This window comes from Macrotis lagotis, chromosome 1 (genome assembly GCF_037893015.1).
Source record: "Macrotis lagotis isolate mMagLag1 chromosome 1, bilby.v1.9.chrom.fasta, whole genome shotgun sequence".
Lineage (NCBI taxonomy): Eukaryota > Metazoa > Chordata > Mammalia > Peramelemorphia > Peramelidae > Macrotis > Macrotis lagotis.
In genome coordinates, this window is record NC_133658.1 from 880,392,696 (window position 1) to 880,414,133 (window position 21,438).

Here is a 21,438-nt window from a genome sequence, read left to right on the forward strand (position 1 = left end):
CGTCTCTCCGGGGGCCGACTCCCCAGGATTGGAGGGCAGGCGAGGGGGGGTGGGGGGCGGCCCCGGCGCTCGGCTGCAGCCGCCGCGGGGGGACGGAGCCGAGTCCAGAGGCGCGGGCGGAGCCGGCGAGTCCCAGCCTGCGAGCGCGGCGCCCCGAGAGTGAGAGTGAGTGCGGCGGGGCGCGCGGCCGGGCCGGGGGAGCGGCGGGCGCGCGCGGGCGCCCGGGGGCGCGCGGCCTCGGAGAGCGCGGGCCGCGCTGGCGGAGGGGGAGGGGAGCCCCCGCCAGCCACTCACAGAAACAGTAGTGCGCTCTCCCGAACACTTTAACTGTCAATCAGACTTAATGGGGTATAAAAAACACCCCTCCCTCGGCGCGGCCCGGGAAGCAGGGAGAGCCCGCCGCCGGGCCGGCGCTGACGGGGGGCGCAGCGCGGCCCGGAGCCGGGGGGCGGCACTGGGGGGCTCCGGACGGGGCGAGCGAAACTGAGCCCGGGCCCCCTCCCGCCCGCGCCCGCCCTCAGCCCCCGCCGAAGCAGCTTCCTGCGCCCGGAGCCGGGGGGCGTCCGCGGCCCCGAGGGGCGAGCCCTCGGCCCCCGCCCCCTCCCGGGGGCTCGGCGCCGCTTTGGGCCTGTTCGGGGGGCTGCCGGTAGGTGGGGGGAGCCCCGCGGGGCTGCGGCCGGGCGCGCCCCCCCACACTCCCGGGCCCCGGCGGCCAGTAAACATTACCTGAGAAATCCCCAACGGAAACGCGGCGCAGGCAAGCCGCTCCTCGCCCCCGCCGCTCCCACCTCCGCCCCCGCCCCCTCCGGCCCCAACTTTCCCAAGTGCCTCTCCCCCACCTCGGCAGGAGCCATCTCCCGGCCCCCCGCGACCGCTACTCGGGGGCCCGGCGGGGCTCGTCCTCCCCCCCAGCCCCATTTATTGACTATCTGCTTCTCTCTCTTTCTTTGGGGTTCGGATCGCGGGGGGCGCCTCCGGCCCCCCGCCCCGGCCAGCGGCCCCCCCCTCGGAGGATGGTCTGGAAATGGCTGGGCGCGCTGCTGCTGCTGCCGCTGCAGCTGCTCTACGTGGTGGCGAAGGCGGCCGTGTGCCTGCTGCTGCCCGCCAGGCTGCGGGACCTGTCCCGGGAGAGCGTGCTCATCACCGGCGGCGGCAGGGGCATCGGGCGCCACCTGGCCCGGGAGTTCGCCGAGCGCGGGGCCAGAAAGGTGAGCCGGGGCCGGGGCCGGGGCCGGGGCCGGGGAGACGCCGAGGGGGGCGCCGCCGGGGCATCGCACCTGCTGCCGGGGCCCAAGCGCGCCCCTCTGCCCCGGCTGCGGCGTGCCCCCCGGGACGGAACGGCCCGGCAGGGAGGGAGGGAGGCCCGGAGGGAGCAGCCCCCCCCCCCCCCGGGAGGCTCCCCCACCCCCGTCTCCTTTCCCCTTTGCTGCAGCTGGGGTGATTAGTGCAGGGCGTGTGCGTGGTTGAGCGTCTAAGAAGCTCCTCGCAAGTTGGCACTTTGCAGTTTCCCTCGGCGGCTCCGCTCCCGGCCCCGACCTGAGAAGCCGGGAGACGGGAGACCGCCGAGGACGGCGGGGGAGGCCGGGTGGCAGCTGCGGGCGCCCTGGCCCGGCCGGAGAGGACAGGGCACGAGTGAGTGCGTGTGTATGTGTATGTGTGCGTGTGTGCGCGCGCCATGGGTGCCTGTATGGGTATGTGGGTGTGTGAGAGAGGTCAGGGCAAGTGTGTGTGCGTGTGCGTGTGCGCGAGTGCACGTGGGTGGGGTGTCTGTGTGCGTGTGTATGGGTGTCTGTCTATCCGCGTATGTGGGTGTGTGCAGAGAGGTCAGGGCTAGTGCAAATCCAGCAAGAGGGGCTGTGTTTCTGTGTGTATCTGGGGGTGTCTGTGTCTATATATCTGTATGTATATGTGCGTGTGTGGAGAGAGGTCAGGGCTAGTGGAATCCAGCAAGGGTGGGGGTGCTAGTGTGTGTGTGTGTGTGTGTGTGTGTGTGTGGAGAAGTGTCAAGGCAAGTGGGAATCCAGCAAGAGGGCATGTGTGTGCGTGTGTGTGTGTGCGGGGTCTGTCCAGAGGGGGAGGAAGATTTCAATCAAGCAGCCCTTAGTCTGTCTCTTAAAAAAAGAAATTCAGAATGCAGACTCTCTTCTCCTGGCCATTTAAGTGGGGGGCAGCCACGTGGAGGAGCCGAGGAGGAGCAATCTCCACTCTGCTGGCCCCCGCTGCTGGAGGGCTCTCTCTCGGGGTGCCCTCTTCGGGGTTAGTTGGGGGGTTGGGGGCGATGACTCAGTGAGAAGAGTAGTCTGAAGAATCCTGTTTGAACCTTGTGAACTGGAGGAACACAAACAGGATTTAGTTTGGAACTGTTGTGAGTCAAGTGGGGGGGAGGGGAGGATAAGGCCAACCAAGTCAACTGACATGATATGGAGCTGCATACCTTGGGGATTAAGTAAATGTGTACTGTATAAAACCGAACCTGCATGTAATTTCAGGTTGCTTTTGTTTTGTGAAACACTGCAGTGAGATTTACAATTCCTTAGAGGTTGCTTGGGACCAGGAACTGAACTTTGGAGCCTGAATGATCAGGGAAAGAGCAGATCATTTGTTCATTAACTCTTCACTGGCCTGCCCCCATTGGTCACAGTGTCTGGCCCCTGGTGGGCTTTGCCTGGCTCCCGCTCTCCTTGCTTCCCGCCTCTCCTTGGGTGGTTTGGGCAGCTGCTTTGCCTTGCCCTTGGATGTGGGATGGGGGGGGGGGGGAGAAGTGGTAGCTTGGAGTGTTTTTAACCCCTGGTTAAACAACATTGAAACACTCAGAAGCATGGGCTGTTCTCAGAAGCTCGATTTCCTTGGAAAGATGCCTTCATTTTAAAGATCCTCAAATACTTTGCAAATAGGAATCCCTGACCTGGATAGAGTTAGGCCAAGGAGGGGCGGCTTGGGGATGGAGGTGGACAGCCAGCATTGCACAGTAGCTGTCATTTTCTTACTTGTCAGCTTCCCCAGAGAGACTTTCTTCTGAATCATGCAGCTGGCACAAGGGCTGGATCTCTTTAACAATCTCCTACCTAATTGGTTACAGTGGGCAAAGAGAGAACCCTTTGAGTCAGCCTGGAAAAACTTGACTGATGATAAAGCAATCCCATGTAAAATTGAATTGAGGGGACCAGAAAGATAAGATGAGGAGGCTTGCTCAATGTCTGTGTGGTTCAGCAGCTCCTCACCCCCCCCCATCCCTGATCACCCCTCTCCCCAGACTAGGATGGATCCCATTTTTCCTCCAGTTAACTCAGGGTCATTGAAAATGATTCTTGCACTGATCTTTTTAGCTCACAGAGTACAGAGGAGCTGTGGGTGTCAATAACAACACCTAAAGCAGCCATAATAATATAACAACACCCCATATTTATAAAGGACTTTGCATAGATGACTTCAAACTGCCACTGGCTGGTATTGCCTCATTGGTTACTATTGTTTAGTTCAATAAAAGTAGAAGCAAAGATTTCCTATTATGCATTAATTGTGGTAACTTTCCTGCTACCCCTGTGCCATAGAAAATTTTCAGTTGCCCAAGTCAATCTTCAGGCCATCCACTTATGACCTGTATCATAGGCTACCTCCTGGCCATGTTTCTCCTAAGTATTTTAGGGCTCTGTGAGTTCATAAGTAGGAAGAAGTTTACTCTAGAAGGACAGAGGACAGGCCATGAGAATAGTGAACTGTTCAGAGTTGATGATGATGCCTGTTTAAAAAAGAAGTATGCTCCCTTTCAGGACTGAGTTGAGCATGTGGTTTGGGATGATCTTAGCAGAGCTCTTATGCAGACCCCATGCAGTTAACTTTAGGTAGGAGGCGATCTTTAACCACAGATTGCAAATGAGAATCCTCCTTTGGTTGGGTACATTGAGATTGGGGGGGAATGGATACTCTTATCAACATAAGAGAGCCCATCTAGCCAGAACTCTGAGTTCAGATACAGGAAGTAATAGGAAGGATGCCAACTGAATGCATGAAACAAAGTTGGTAGTGGCTGTCTTCCCCCCCCCCCCATCTTGTAAGAATGATGGTGATTATGATCGTAATGTTATGAATGTATATAGGGTTTTAAGGCTTGATGAGGGCTTGTATCCATTATCTCATTTGAGACTCCTTTTTTAAAAACCCAGTTGGATAGGGAGACCGATTGGATGCAATTGGGATCGATGTGCCAGAAGCCATGGGGTCCTGATTCAAAGGATGTGGACAGGTGCTCTGAGTTTTAAGAAAATAAAGAACTGAACTTAAATGTTTTTAACCTGGAAAAAAATTGCTTCCCCCCCCATCAAGTATAATGGAAAGTGACCTCTTCCCCCTGAAATGGTTCAAAGGTCTTACCTGCATCTTTCATTATGTCTTACACCCTCCCTTATAATAAGTCCTCTCTATGATGGCTTCTCTCCTTATTTGATTATAAATTTCTTGAGGGCAGAGTCTGTGCTTTCCCCCCCCTAACACTACCCCACCCCAATCTTGTCTTTTTAAATTCTAGTGCCTTTCCTAGAGTAAAAGTTAGCTGTTAGGTCAAACTGGACAGCTAAGGCAGGGGTGAAAAAATTGGTCAGATAATTAAAGGTCAATCTAGTTGGCATTCCCTCCTAGGGACAAGAACTCAATAAACACTCCCATCTTTGACTAAGGAATTGAGCTTCCCAATGACCTTTCCATCCATCAACCTTCTTTGGGGTTGACTTGACCTTAGCACAAGTCACTCAAAAAGGAGGAAGATGTATTGTTTGTTTGGAAAATCCAGGAGACCGGATGGAACTGTTTGCCATAGCCAGTCAAACCTTTGGCCCAGCATTGGGTAAGCAGTTTGAGCAATCCAAGATGACAACATGCAACACTTGATCACAATTTCAAGCCCTGGGAGAAGGTAGGGAACATGCTAAATTCTGGTCCCTGGTGCTCTAGTTATCAATGGGTCAGACTCAGAAATGCATTCCATGGGGATGATATGAGAACTAGGGTCAAGAGTCACATTCATGCCACTGATAACATTTTATTTATAGAGTGAGCTGTTACAGTACTGTTCTGTCATCATTCTCACCTGAACTGGCCCTTTAAGAGATTTATCCATTGCATTTTTTTCTTCATTCAACTATTCAGAATAACTTTTCAGTGAATAACAATGCAAAGATACAGGATGTGGTACATGAAGTTAAGGAAGCTTTGATACCTCTTAAATTATTTTGAATCACTTTGTACATACTTTGTATTTATTTGTCTGAGTACAGTTCCTTGGCTGGATGAATGGTTCAATGTAAGCTCTTTGACGGGAAGGATGTATCATTTTTCTTAGCGTTCTGAGTGCCAGACACCAGGCCTTGTACGTGGAATGTGTTGAATCGAATCAGGGTAGGAAGGGGGGAAAAGGCTATAAAGTCTAGATGGAGGTAAGAGTCCCCGATGAAACCCACATATAAAAATACATGTGATAGACCATGTCACATGAGAAATGAAGTTGAGACTTATGTGAAGGGTCCAACTTGACCATGTGAGTTTTTCAAGGACAAAATGAATTGCCATTGGGCAGGTTTACCCTGCACAAAGATTGAACATCTCAGGTGAGAGTATTAGGTCAAAAAGATCATCTATCTAATCCAAACCCCTCAAATTGTAAATGATGAATCCAAAACTGACAACTCAGTGACTTGTCCAAGGCCACAGCATAAAGGTGATTTTGAATCCAGTTCCTTTGAGACTGGAATCAGAAGGACCTTTCCACTAAACTACACTGCTGCTAGTGTCCTACATTCCTGTATCCCAAATGATCTCTGACAAATGACCTATCCTCCCTTCCACCCCCAGACCAATTTGAGGTGGATTGTACCATCCAGAAGACAGCTATGTCATTTTTGAATGGTGTCTTTGGTCAACAGCAAGGAAGGTTTTTATTTGTTGTGAGGTCCTAGCAGAACATATAGGTGTTGGAAACACAAACCTCATTCAAGAGTAAGTTTGTTGAGGGGCAGCTAGGTGGCGCAGTGGATAGAGCACTGGCCCTGGAGTCAGGAGGACCTGAGTTCAGATTCCCACCTCAGACACTTAATAATTACCTAGCTGTGTGGCCTTGGGAAAATCACTTAATCCCTTGCCTTGCAAAAATAATTTAAAAAAAAAGTGAGTTGGTGCCTGGGTAAATAGATTTGCAAGTCATGTGCTGTAGAAGTGATGATGGAAGCCATGGGAATAGATGAGCTCACCAAGGAAGAGACTGTCAAGAGAGAAATCCAGAGGACAGCTCTGTGCTTGTGGCAGGGCCAGGAAATAGAACCAGTCAAAGAGTCAAAAAGAAACACCCAGAAAGAAAGGTGTGAATTGTCTCAGAAGGAAGTCACAGGAACGAGAGGACCATAGAGGTCTGAGGTGTCATCTGGTCAGGTGCCCAGAGAGATCAAAAAGGACAGAAAAAAATAGCCTTACTAAATACTGACTTTAAAGTGTTTTGGTGACTTTGAGAGCCTAGTTTGCCTTGATAAATATTGAATTTGCTTGCTAAATATTGCTAAATGTTGGATTTAGCAATAAAGAGGTCATTTGAGATTAGGGAAAGAATTGTTTGAACAGTTTTGGGGGGTAGAAATCAGAGTATAAGGGGCTGATTAGTCGTTGATAGTGAGGGAGCAGAGCAAGTACAGACTAAACTACCCTTTGGGGAAGTAGCTTGGTGAAAAAGGAAATTGTTTAAAATGTTTAAAAGCAGTGTTTAAAATGACTTTGACACAAGCAGTTTCTTTTTTGCCCCTCAATAAGTAAGGAACAGGGTTTAGGACTCAGATCTTCAGCTTTGAAAGTGCCCATTAGGGAAAACTGATTTAAAAAAAAAGATGAACTAAGTATGTTTTGACAGAGGCTCCAAGAGAGATTTTCCAGGAAAGCATGGGTGTCCCTATGATATGACACGCCCAAGCCTTGGTACATAAATCCTTTACCTTTAATCTATCTTTTAGAAACCCTAACTTCCTGCAAAGCACAGCTCATTTGGACACCTCCTCCTTGAAGTCTCCCTAATCCACCCTATTGTGAACAATCTACACACTCACCACTTTTTACTTACTTGGTATTCACTTCTCTGTTAATATATTATTTACTGTCAATAGGATATAATCTCCTTGGGGGCAGAGGTTGCTTCATTTTGGCCCTTGTACCTTCCCTAACACAGTGCCTTGCATACAACATTGTTTAATTAAAGTTTAATGAATGAGTTAAAGAATATAACATTAGGTAAGACTAGCTCCAGTTAGTCTCTAAAAATCTCCTAAGAACACATTAAAAATCTGACCACCCTAAATTTACCTGAGACTAGTCTTGAATCTCTTCCTATTTTCAAACCAAAATTTTCCTGCAAGAGGTTACATAAATTTGCTTATTGTATAAAGAATTATTTTTTTTTTATCATTTCTCTTGAAACTGCCTAACTTCTTTATCTGAGTTTAGTTTGGTGACCGAGTTCATCCTAGACAGGTCTTGCAGATACTTAGCTTTTCTTGGCCTTTTACCTTGCCAGTCTTTTTTAGGTGGACCTCATTCAGGATTTGATTATCCTTTCCTAAGTCTCCCACCATGTTTTTAGTTTATTATATCTTGAAGTAATTAACTTAGAGAAAAATAATCCAAAATACACATCAGTGACTAATCTGTGTAGGAATTCCCATTACTAATATAATTAGCCACCTATTCACAATTTAGGATTTAAAGTATTCCTTGAGGCTTAGAAAGGTTGGGTGACTTGCCCAGGCTAAAATGTGTAAGTTATAGATTTGACTCCAAATCTTCTTGAGACCAAGTTACACTCTAAATTTTAGCTATATGAACATTGTTATAATTGTTATCCAAAAAAAAAAGGTGTGTTGTCACTGTTGATTCAAAAGCTTGTCGCCTTTTTCAGTTATTAGGGATAAGGGGCCTTTGACATCATATCATGTAATACAATAAAGTTTGGAAAACATGGTAGACTCAAAGACCTTTTGAGATATAGTCTATAAAAATGCTTCCATTAAGGGTGCTGTGCTCTATAAGCAAGGTAGAATTGAAACAGCTCAATGCAAATGTGAGATGGCTAGTTTAGAGAGTCCACCCCAGGTGTTCACATGGACTATTTGTACCTGACCTGTGGTAGAGCATTCCAAGCTCACTCTGGTCTGATCAGCCAGTCACACACTGTGGTTTGTCTCATAGTGATGTCATTTTGGTCTTCTTCAATAATAGAGGACAAGGGGGTGGGTAGGTGGTGTAGTTGGTAGAGCACCAGCCCTGGAGTTAAGAGTACCTGACTGAGTTCAAATCTGGCCTCACACTTAATAATTACCTAGCTGTGTGGCCTTGGGCAAGTCACTTAACCCCATCTGCCTTGCAAAAATAACCTTAAAAAAATAATAATAATAAAGGACAAGAACATACCAACGAATCAAAATACCAGCTGACATGAACTAAATGTAAAGAAAAACTCAGATTGAAGTTGTGAGCTCAGATCACTGAGATACTTTAAGCAAAGGGTGGACAATGGCCATAAAAGGATAGGAGGTGCTCCTGGTATTGTTATAAATGAGCAAACTGAGGCTCAGCCAGATTGTTTAATCTAGCTATGGCTATCAGGTTAGTGGGGTGCAATTGTGGAATTTGAATATAATTCTCCTGACCCCCAAGCCCAGGACTCTGCCAGTTACCCCATATCGCCTCAGCAATTTGTTAAGGATTTCATAAAGTAGATTCAGAAACAGCTTGGACTAAATAAACTCTGCAATCCTTCACAACTTTGAGATCCTCTCATTGCTAATGATCCATAGTAGATCTAAGCAAACAAGCTTTAAACTATCAAATGTAACCTCATAGATAGAACACTTGATCTGAAGCTGGGAGTTCTAAGGTTAAATGCCAGTTCTGAGAATTCACTCACTGTATAACATTGGGCAAATCTTTCCTAAGCCTCAATTTCTTTATCTGTAATACTAGCTCTAATGCCTGTTGAATTGACTTGAAGTGTTTGATGGCTGTTGCTGTTTCCCAGCTCCCAGAACCAGGCAGGAGCTGGGAGAAAAGCCTGGGAGGCTCAGTATTTCGCCATGCTTTAAGAAAGGGAAAAAAAAACCTTTTTTTCTTTTCCCCAGTCTGACATCACTGGCTTGGTACTTGCAGTTTGCAGCTAGACAATTATGTCACTGTCTGTGTTTTCAAGGTGTGTGTCTGTGTGTGTGTATGTGTGTGTGTGTTTGTGTGTTTGTGTGTGTGTGTGTGTGTAGCAGTCTTTTGCTCACAGTCTCATCTCTAACCCAGTGAATTCAGGGCAAGAGGAGGAGAAGAGGGCCCCAGAAAATATGAATACAAGCTAATGACAAACACCAGTAAGGAAAATGTAGCAAGAATGTTCAGCCAGTAGTGTGAAAATCTATTTCCCAATGAAATGAAGTAAACTACAATCACTGGGACTGGCTATTTTTACTTCCTCCACCCCTGGCTCCTAGGCCCTCTGTCTCATAGAATCTCAGGTCTGAGAGGAACCTCAGAGAGTCATCTTGTCTTGATGATGTAGCTGATGAGAAACCTTTTGCAAATGTCCCGAGTAAATGTTGGTTGTGCCTTGGAGTAAAAAACTCCCATGGTGAAGGGCTCCCTCTTTCCTGAAACAGCCAAGTCACTGCCTTGGAATGTCTCTGGTTCCAGGATCTCAGGGATGGGGCTCCCAGTGCAACCCCTTCCTGCCCGTCATTTGTGACCTTTGACCATGCCCAAGAGACCTTCCTCTAATAAGTGCCAATGAAGAGGATGTAGACTATACATTGAGAATGCTTAGTGGCCAATATGTTGATGAGGAAGCCCACTTTTCTATTGGCAGCACTCCCATCCACTAGCATACCCTTGGATACTTTGGAGACACGAGTCAGCATCACTAGACTACTAAAGACATCATGGAAGAGTGGATAGAACTTTGGCGTTGGAGTCAAGTCAAAACCCACCTCAGACACATTCTAATTGTGCCTCCTTGGGCAATTCACTGAAGCTCGCTGAGCCTCAGTTCCTCATTTATGCAATGAGGGGACTCTGTATGCTCTAAGGTCCCTTCTGGCTCTAAATCCATGATTCTTTGGCCTTGAAGATCAACTGCCCCATGTTATAGAAGGGGAAACTGAGGCCTAACAAGGATAAGTCATTTCTCTACAGTAGCACAGTTGGTAAATGGAAGATCCTATACTTGCAGCAAAATCCTCAAGTTCTCAATCCTGTTGTCTTTGTAGAGTGCAGTGGATACTGTGGGCCAAAAACATATGACACACAAAGATCATACAAAGAACTGGCAGAAACTAACAACTGTCTGTGAAAGTCCCAGGAGACTTCTTGCCCAACATCCCCAGAAAAGTTATTTGTAAATCCAGAAGTCCAGACCCAGAATGATCACTAACCTAGAGAGTATTGGTCAGTGTGCTTTGGAATTCCATGAAAGAGGAAAATTTCATCCATTTCCCAGAACCCCATGGGGGGAGTTTTTGCTCTAACTCTTTTCTAGACACCAGTAGGAATATTTTCAGAACAGCAAGCTTTAAGAGGCTTGCCATTTACATCTCCCACACTAGCCCCAGAACACAATGGAGCCCTTTCTTCTATAGGAGCTAGTCCTGGAGAGGAGCTTCTTGGGGTAGAGAACTTGAGAAGCCAAGGGAGAATTATGTTCTGGGAAGAAGCTGGGCTCCTCATTGCCCACATTCCAATGCCTTGGCTACCCCTTTTGTGCTCCTAGAACTAGCTAATTGATGATCTCCTTATTCCAATGACCAGGCAGCCCATTAGTTCACTTGGTCAGAGCATGGAGTCAACTATTGTTTCCTAAGAACTGAAAAAAGAACTTAGGGCAGCTAGGTGGCAAAGTGGATAAAGCACCAGCCCTGGAGTCAGGAGTACCTGGGTTCAAATCCGGTCTCAGACACTTAATAATTACCTAGCTCTGTGGCCTTGGGCAAGCCACTTAACCCCATTGCCTTGCAAAAACCTAGAGAGAGAGAGAGAGAGAGAGAGAGAAATTAAAAAGGAAATAAAAAGAGGAAAGTTAACCAACCATCCACTAAGTGTGGCTGTATAGTTCCACATCCATAATCCCCTACCACTGCAAAGACAGGAGGGAGGTGGTTCCATGCTTCAACCAACCCAGCTTCTAACTCCTGGGAAAACCACAGAATGAGTAGGGAGTTCAGGGGTCACATATTCCTACCTTTAACTGAACAAGAATCCACAAGTATTCCCTCCTCTGAGAGAAAATCCCACCTTGTGAAGATACATTAAGAGGATGTGAAAATCCTTCAGAGATGGAAACATAGATTTGAAGCAGAAAGGGAGTGTTGAACCCATTCAGGGCCCTACAATTGCCTTCCTTTTACAGATGAGGAAACTGAGACAAAGGTAATAGAAGGGATTTGCCAAGCCTCCCACAACTCCTATGTGATTTAGATAGAATTTGAATTTAGACTTTCCTAACTCCAAGGTCCATGCTCCATCCACTATACCATGTCACTTTTCAATCATCCGAGGCTGGGCAAAAGGAGCAAGAGCATGAAGATGAAGAAATGGGAGAAGAGGGAGCTCACCTTGCAGAGCAGTCACAGTTTTCATACCATTATTGACTATAGACCAAGTAGGTCATTTAAACTTGTTGCCATTGCATTTTAACAAAATGAAAAACCAAGGCAGATCTCGAAGCAAGATGATATTACCATCATTTATTGATTGATAGCCTTTTTCTCATGTGCAATACAATTAACTTGGTATCACAGCTCTGGAGTGAGAGAGGCCCAAGAGATCATTTAGAACAAGCCTTTCATTTTATACCTAAGGACACTGAGGATCAGAAAGGCCTTAGGATCTTAGGTCCTAGATGCTGGGCTGAAAGTGATCCCAGAGATCACTTAGTCTAATCCCCTTACTTTACAAATGAGAACAGAAATGACTGCCTGGAGAACTACTCCTGTCCAAGACAGTTTGAACCCAAGACTTCCTGACTGTGTTCTGTTCACTATCTCCCTGGGTGGAAGAACATTAGTCGGGAAGCAAGTTGGTCCCAAACTTGCCAGAAGATAAAATTTAGTTATGAGATGTCCACATTCACTGGTTGTGGATCTGTCCTCTATATGACCCCATCTGAGCTAGTTGATCTCCACATACTTGGAGGAACTTTCAAAGAGGAGGGAACTGGACAAGATGACCTTAGATGGATTTATTTAGCTCTGAATAATAATAATTATTATTATAATAACTGGTATTTCTATAACACTTTCAGGTTTACAAAGCACTTAAATACCTAATTTGATATAACAGCCAAGGTGGGAAGGGGAGGAGGAAGGCACTCTTATTATTCTCATTTTACTGATGAAACAATTATCATTGAGCAAGAGAAATGAGGATATTTTACACCAATAGGCAAATAGTCTTTATCCCAGCTGAATAAAGAGAGGGAGAAGGTACTAAGGAACTCCCAACTCTCAATCAAAGAGACTTGGAAATTGGCTTTTCAAGATTGGCAGCAACACCACTCCCCCCACCCTTTGCCAAACTCTATCACACTTCATACATGCCTTAATTTAGAACTGTAGAGATCCTCCTGGTTTGGAGAGCAAAAGAGGAAACTGAAGCTTTATTTAAAAGTTTGTTATGAATTATCTCTAGAATCTGACCTGTCAGGATGGGATCCAGAGAATCATCAAGTCTCAGTTCCTGAGACCTTGTATTTAGAGCTAGAAGGGACCTTAGAGGTCATTGAATCCAACCCTCTCTGGTGAGGAAACTAGACTCAAGAAGAATAAATAACAGGTATAGAAAATACAGAGCTGGGATTTAAACTCAAATATTCTGCTCTGTCTTTAAATCTGGCATTCTTTCCAATGTGACACATGTTAGAAGTCATGCCATCCAATACATAGTGTTCCTTTCTAGTCCAGGCATTTCAGTGTACTCAACTCCTTGTGTCCCTATTTGGGTTTGGGTTTTTTTTTTTTTTGGCAAATATAATGGAATGGTTGACCATTTCCTTCTCTAGCTCATTTCACAGATGAGGAAACTGAGATAAAAGGGGTTAAGTGACTTGCTGAAAGTCACACAGCTAGTAAAGGTCTGAGGTCACATTTGAACTCTGGCCTTCCTGACCCTTGGTCTAGCACTCCATGCACTAAGGCACCACCTAGCTGCCATTGTACTGTGTTAAAAGGGCTCTTGAAAAGATTCTAGAGTCCAGCCCATGGCTTTTGTGGGAATCCCATTTATAACATCCTTTCTAGTGGACAGTCCTAGGATGGTGGTGTTTGTCTTTCATTCCTGAAGGTGATGCCATGATATGCATGTGAATTGGATTAAAGTATAGGATACAAGTCATCAGCCTCACACCTCCAGGGCCATCTAGATTCATCAAGGCCTCCCACTCCACTTTGGGACACTTAACTGTCAGAAATTGTTTCCTTACACTGGTCCTAAACCTGCTTCTCCTGCTGCTGCCCATTGCTCCTAGTTCCCACCAAGAACTAAAGAGAATAAGTAAATCCACTCTCATGTGATGGCTCTTCAGATATTGGAAGAGAGATGTCTTGTTCCAAGAGGGTGAGGGGCTGAGAAAGAAGGCTGATTTAATGGAGAATAGAAGCCTAGATGCCTCAAAGATGGCCACAGTGGATTAGCACTTAGACTTTGCTCTCTAATTCTTGTGGCTGGCTCCTGGATATTTACTACTCCCAATTCATTTTCAGTGAGGTGTCACAAAACCAGCCAAACCCAGGAAACATAGTTGGGAGAAGACTAGTGGGGTGTCCTAGGCCAAGGGACCCGAAAAGCAATTGTTGACTGCTTATTCCATGCAAGGCAGAGATCCTTTGACTTTTTAACTCAATTCCTTATCACCAATGTCTTACTCATATTAAGAACTTCATAATGCTCAGTGAATGAATGATTGCTTTATGAATGAATGAATGGATTTATGAATGAAAAACTTTGTTCTTAATCCTTCAGGAAACTTCAAAAGAAATAGATATCACAATCTCTGGGAGCTTATGGTCTAATTGGGGAGTGTGTGTATATATATATATGTATATATATATATATACATATATATATACAGATACACACACACACACACACACACACACACACATACACACACACATCTGTGAAGATACTTGAAAAGAAATTGGGTAAATTAATTTAGACCCAACTGAGAGATAAATGATTAGGGAAACAAAGTGACAGAATGGTGAGTGTAATGATGGGAGGAGGCTTCCTAGAGAAAGTGAGCCATCCAGGAGGGATGTTTTTTAGTCATGGAAGAGATGATAGTGAGGTCATCTCAAGCCTCCCCCCAGGAGAATGTTAATTCTTTGAGGGCAGGAATGAGTTTCATCTTGTCTTTATATTCCATTGTGCAGTGTTAGTACTAATAACTTAAATACTTGTTGAATGAATGAATAAGTGAATGTCTGAAAGTCACAGAAAGGGAAGTACAATGGATTGGACTGGTCCTAGAACTTTTAGGGACTCTAGGGTTCAATTAGTCTTCTTTTCTCATTTTGTGGATCAGGAAACTGAGGCTCAGAGAGCTTCAGTGACTTGTCCAAAGTCACACAACTAGTAAATTACAGAACTGAGATTCCAACCCAAAGATGGAAGCCTGAATGGAAGAACAGGGAGAACTCAATTGAAAATCAGGACTGATATGAGGGGGAAACCTTGAAACCCCCAGACCATTTTAAAGCAAAATCCACTGAGAATTTGTTCCCAGATTCCTGGACATCCACATACAGATTCAAATTGCAGAGCTGACTATGCAGTGAAGTGTTGAACTCTGGTCTTTCTCCATTCAAAGCATCTTGTTGACATTCTGAAGTCCCAAACTCTCCCCAGATCCATCCCCTGATAACACTGACGCCAGCAGGGAAGGGCCAGGCCCAAGCTATGGTGTTTGACCTCTGTCCCAGAGGAGATTAAAACGATTCCTAATTAATAGTCTGTAGAATAGATAGTTACCTTGACTGGCAAGTAATTGAGAGCCCACGGCCACTGGAGGCTGACCCATAAATTGTGCCTAATTAGCCCAGGGTCAGGCCACCAGCCACTGGGTGCTTCTAACCTAATTAGGTCTTCCTGGAGACATTGCATCACTGGGATCCCACTTCTCTTCACAAAGGCTGGCTTTTATGTTGACCTGGCTGAGTGACCTCCAAATGATACTTCTGGTAGGAGGAAAGTTGGCAGAGAGAGAGTCCTGCCTTTTATCCTTTGAAATATACCTCTCATCTCACCTTCTCTCAGAAGCCATTTCCTGCAGGGTCAGACTTGGTCTCAAAACACCACTGACCCTATATGTCTGGCCTTTGATTAGATAATGAGACAGTTTATAGATTCTGGGGCAAAATTTTTTCTTTAATTTTTATTGAAAACTTTGTTTTTAGGTCACATATATTTCCAAATATGTCCCTTTCCCCTCCCCTTTCCAATGTGCCCTATTTTAATAGATTTTTAAAAAGAGAAATGAAAAATATCCAGCAAAACAATCTATCTCCACTCCATCTAACAGTATATTCAGTATTCCATACTCATAGTTCCTCACTTCTGAAAAAAGAAACAAGGTTATATATTTTCCCATTTCTCTAGGGCCAATTCTGGTCATTATAATTAAAAAACTTTCAGTTTACATTTGTGTATTATTTTCCTTCTAATCATTTCACTCTGCATCAATTCATGTAAATCTTCCTGTGCTTTTTCGAATTCTTCCTACTTACCTTTTGTTAGACACAGTCACATGGACAAAGAGCCTGCTCCAAAACCAAGAAGACCTGGGTCAGTCAGTCCCTATCTCTGAGACCCTAGGAAAGTGTCCTGATCATTTCTCAAAAAGTATAAATTGCAAAGAAGACATAATCCACATTGGCAGAATAAATTCTTTACCACTGTCCTTCAACAATGAAATCACAGGCCCAGAGTCCCTTTTCTAACAGATTAGTGATAGCCTATTATGTTCACAGGCCACATTCTGTTTAGCCATTATCAAGGGGCACAGAAACCACCCTGGGGTAGTGTCTCTTTCCTTTTTTTTTTTAAATTTAAGGCAGTGGGGTTAAGTGACTTGCCCAAGGCCACACAGGAAATTAAGTGTCTGAGGTGGGATTTGAACTCAGATACTCCTGACTCCAGGGCAGGTGCTCTATCCACTGTGCCACCTAGCTGCCCCCTTCTCTTTCCTTTGTAACAACACTTGTTTCCTCCTTCCTTCAATATTCAGAGGTCTCCTAGTTAATTGGAAAGGGCAGCTATATGATCTTCCATCAGTCACTTAACTTGAGCCTCAATTTCCACATCAATAAAATGGAGATAATAGTACTTGCCCAGGCCCTCTCCTTTGCCGGACTTTTGTGAACAAAAGAAACATTAGATAAAATGACTTGGTTCTTGTGCACTGAGGGAAGGCAAAGCAAATTTAGTCACAGGATCTAGAAGGGAAAGGGACCTTAGAGATTATCCATCCCATTCTCTTGTTTCATAGATGAAGAACTAAGAAAGGTCCAGAAATATTAAATGGCTTGTCCAAGGTCAAAAGGTATCCATTGACTGAGCCAGGACCTCTCATCTTAAATTTAATCAAATAGGAAGGTGACTATCCCCCCAACACCCTCCCCCACACACACACCTCTTGCTGGTGCTATGGACATCCTCTTCCATCTAGTAAAGGACAGTTTGTTGGGCGAATTCTGAAACCACATATAAATGGTTGAGGATTATTTTTTTAAGTTGTTATCTATCCCATTATAATCAGTATATGGAGTGTGGTTTTCTAGCACATGATTTATCCTGTATAAGTACATTTACAAAGGCCACCCTTCTTTATATCCTGGATGGATCCAAAGTGGAGTTACTGACTGGATGGAGATGATGTGAGTGGATAGTTTGGTAGGAAGTGAGGTGACCCATGTGAGGCCTCCTTCTCACAGACATGTGCTTTGTTATTAACAGCTTTTCCTACTTTATATTTCCAGTCTTTCCCTCCCAATCCCCTCATCCATCTCTTGGCTTTGGCAGGGAAGAGGGTTATTCTTCTGTTTCCATGGTAGAGAAGCTAAGACCTAGAAAGACCCAGTGAATTTTCCAGTGTCACACAGCAGACCAGCCTTAGAGCTGAGGCCCCAGAGTCTCTGCAGCTCCTGAGTCAGGTTGCTTTTCAGAAGGGGTGGCGAGTAGCAGAACAGGCTTCCACACCCTGGGCCCACTCATTTTCCTTAGCCCCACATGGGCAGAACTGAGAGGAATGGGTGGGACTAGCAGAGAAGCTGGTTTAGGTTCAAGATAGGAGTTAGGGGAGGAGAAACTTAATAACAATAAGAATTATTCTGCCCCCTATCCCCCCAAAAAGGTAAAAAGGGCTAACTTTCTGACTTGATAAGCAGTGAGTTCTCCATTATTGGGTACTGATATTGAGACTGAATAGAGCCTGATACTTGCTAAAAATGTGATTCATGGCAAATGGATGGTCATTTATTAGACATGGTGTGGAAGAGATAACCTGTTAAGTCCCTTCCAGTTCTAAGAATCTGTAATTCCCAGAAACACTGCAAGAGTAGAATGGACCTCAGAAATGATGTGGTTCAATCCCTCCCTGGACAATAATTACCTTTACAATATTGCAGACAAATGGTCATGTCTTTTTTGAAAGCCCTCTAGCAATGAGAAATCCATGACTTACCCGGCCACCTATTATTAGACATGAGGAAGTTTTTTCTTGTTTTAAATCTCAATCTGTCACTTTGTACTCATTGCTCTTAATTATGTCCTCTGGAAGCAAGTTTAATCCTTCTTCCACCAGACAACCCTCGAGATGCTCAAATGACTCAATCACCAAGTATTTATTAAATGTTTACTATTTACCAGACACTTGACCTCAGCTGTCACAACGCCTCCCCAAACCTCCTCCTTTCCAGGCCAAACATCCCCAGTTCTTGCCACTGATCATCATGAGGCATGAACTTGGGGCCCTTCACCATCCAGCCCCAGCCTCTTGCCTGAGCTCTAGTCTTGAGTCAACAACTGCTTGTTGGGTCCAACTGAGGTCCATAGGCACATCACATTCACCAATGCAACACAGAGGTCATTGTCTTCTCCCCTACACCCACCCTTTTTCCAGACTAAGCTATTACTGTAAAGGCACCACCATCCTTCTGGTTAACCCTATTGACAATCAGTCATTCCCACCTCTTCTCTATTACTCCACCTGTCTGGTCAGTTGCCAATTTGGCTATTTCTACCTTCATAATGGTTCTTTCATCTGTCCCCTTCTCTCCACTGGCCCAGCCTCATCACCTCTCAATTAGCTTCCAGATTGACTTCCTTGCCTCTATAACCTCTCCCACTTCTATCTGCCCTCTATGTACAGTGACCAAAGTGGTTTTCTTTAGAACTGGATATGACTATGTCACTCAACTACTCCTTTCTTCAGTAAGGGAACTCTAGTGGTTCCTTTTTACCTTTAGAATCAAATATAAACTGCTCTGTTTGACTTTTTAAAGGACTTCACAACCTTTTTGGTCCTCTTATTCTTTATTCCAACCATATTGACCTCTCTACTGTTCCTCACTCACAGCAATTCCATCTACGACATCATTATACAGATGTGAAAACTGAGTGACTTGCCCAGTGTCTGAAGCTGGATTTGAAGTCAGTTCTTCTTGATTACAGGCTCAGTGATCTATTCACTGAACTACCTAGTTGCTATCTAATGTTACCTTCTATCTGTCATTTATCTCTTATCTCTCTCTCTCTCTCTCTCTCTCTCTATATATATATACATATATATATATATACATATATATATATATGTATATATATATATATTTGTTGTTTCCATCATTAGATGGTGAGCTCTTTGAGATCAGGGACTGTTTTGTTTGACATTCATAGTAAAACCTATTGATAGTTTATTAACTGTTTCTGGTTACCTTCATCATTTCTCCTTTAGATTCCAAGCAGTTGAAGGGATAGTCACTCTCTGTAGAACCCCCTGGGTTATGAAGTTTAGCATAAGAGCTGAGGCCTAAGACACCCCTCTTTTCCCATCCTAGGCTTCCCAGGGTAGAGCTTCTGGGCATCTTCACCCAGGGATCCTAAACCTGGAGGGGACATGGCCCCTCTAAGTACCCCCTCCCTTGCAGCTGTCTGGGCTGAAGGGCAGATCCTCCAGCCGCTAGAGGGGATTAGCCTTGATGCTTTTCTTGGAGCAGCCACTGTTTAAAATCCCTTCTTAATAGTAAACAGAGCCTGCTGTCCCTTCGGACTGGCCTGGAGGGAGATTTGGCAGCTCTCAGCAGGAGGGAAAGCGGGAAGGGGAGGGCGGGGGAAGTGTCCAGCTCTGGTTTTAGCAATTTGGGACCCTGGCCAGTGTGGGCTCTGCACCAGGGCTGGCTTTGCTGAAGAAGCCTCATTATTGGCAGGCTCAGACTCAGAATCCCAAGTTATTGCTTGCAGGGGGAACTGCCCTGCTTCCCATAGAGCCTGGTGCCAGTGGGGGGGTGGGAGGGTGTAAGGGATTCCTGAGCTCCCAGCCCCAAACTGCTCTTGAGAGTGAGATGGACTGCTTCAGGCTGGCATGTTCCCAGGGCCCCATGGATGACCTAGGAGAGAATTAGTCTGAAGGCCCCCTTCCCATGGAAGATCTTAGCTCTAGAGATGGGAAGGCCCTCAGAAGCCACTAATCCAACCTTTCCATCTAACATAGGGAGATGAAAATAATTTGCCTAAGTTACCATCCTAATGGTCAGGAAGCATTTTTGAACTCCGCTGTGGGTCAGGCACCTTTCCAGGGGTGGGGATACAAAGAAAGGCAAAAACCAGGCATCTGCTCTCTAGGAGCTCACCTTCTTCTGATAAGAGGAGCCAAAGACAAGATAAGAGACCGAGTAAAAGGGAGGTCAGGGGTGGGGGGAGAGAATATGAGAGAGACAGAAACAGACACAGACCTGGGTAGAGACAGACAGGGATACAGAGATGAGGCAAAGACAGACAGAATGACAGAGACATAGAGAGATGGTCAGGCAGAGGATGACAGAAGAGACACACATAGAAAATTAGACAGAGACCCACAGAAAGAGACGAAAGAGAGAGAAAGGAGAAACAGAGACAGTCAGAGAGAGGAGATCCAGAGAGACAATGACAGACAATAACAGAAACAGAGACCGAAGAGAGACAGAGAGACAGAATGACAGACACAGAGAGGGGAGACACTGACAGAATGGTAGAGATAGACGAAGAGAGGAGATCCAGAGAGAGAGAGAAAGGAGACACAGACAGACAGAATGAGAAGACAGAAACAGAATGTCAGAGACAGCCAGCCAGAGAGGAGATCGAGAGAGACAGAGAAGGACAGAGATAGAATGACAGCGAGACAGAAACAGAATGGCCGAGCCGGGAGGAGACGGAGGGTGCTGCGGGGCTGCCGGGGCTGCCGGGGCTGCCGGGGCCAGGGGCTGCCGGGGCCAGGGGCCGGCCCGGCCGGGGAGGGGGCCGGCACCTTGCATCTCCTTTGCAGCCCCGGGGTCAGCGGCAGGTCAGCTCCCCGTGACGTCATCACATTTGTTTACGGCTTTCTGGGGAGGGAGCGCCGCTGCCCCTGCTCCGGGGGGCCCCCCGCCCCCCGTTGCTAGCAAGCTCTGGCGGCCTCCAGGGAGTCTCCGCTTCCGATCCGGCTCTCGCGCTCCCTCTTGCCGCCCCCTCCCGGGGTGGGCGGCCCGGGGTGGCCTCGGCCCCCTGGAAGGATCCGATCCGGGGGCGCCGCGTAATTGGAGCCGGCTGCCGGGCCCTCATCAGCCCTCCCAGCCGATCAGCCCACCTGTAGGACGTGATTTTTATGAAGGGCCTACTGGGTGCCAGGCGCTCTCCAGAAGGGGTGCTGGGGATCAGAAGGGACCCCTCTCGGGGCACCTTCTGTGGTGGGGCCGAGGATAAACGGGAGAGCGTGGGGAATGTCCGGGGGAACCTCGGAGCCTTCATGCAGAGCTGGCCCCCAAGGGGGACCCTCTGATGGGGGGAAGAGGCTGCAGAAAAGAGGCCTGGCATTCGTGGCTTCACCCATCCACCTTCCCGCCTCTGTTGATATAGGTGGATAAGGACTCCATATTAATTAGTGATCTGCCTTTGGAGCATTTAAAATTGGATTTGGAGCTGTCCAAAAAGGCCTGAGTGCCAGCCCACCAGCCCTTCCCTCAGAGACACCACCCATTACGTGAAATCAACAGATTCTACCGTTTGATTCCACTTTGAGAATATCTTCTCTGCTTACCAGAAATCTTGAGTCCTAAATGCCATCTCAATTGTTCCTCATGCTTCTGAAGTTATTCCCTACCATCCCTGGCCAACAATGGGGTCTATGACGTAAAAAAAAGAACCCCTGACCCAAAG

General features: G+C 46.3%; 1 protein-coding gene across 1 annotated transcript in view; it reads left to right on the plus strand.

The window, feature by feature from the left end:
• The first annotated feature begins 907 nt into the window (after nt 1-907).
• DHRS3 (dehydrogenase/reductase 3) overlaps nt 908-21,438 on the plus strand; it is a 47,381-nt gene continuing 26,850 nt past the window's right edge. The window contains exon 1 of the mRNA XM_074218407.1: nt 908-1,208. Within this exon, the coding sequence (XP_074074508.1) occupies nt 1,014-1,208 (195 nt within the window). The 5' untranslated portion in view covers nt 908-1,013. The remainder of the gene's footprint in view (nt 1,209-21,438) is intronic.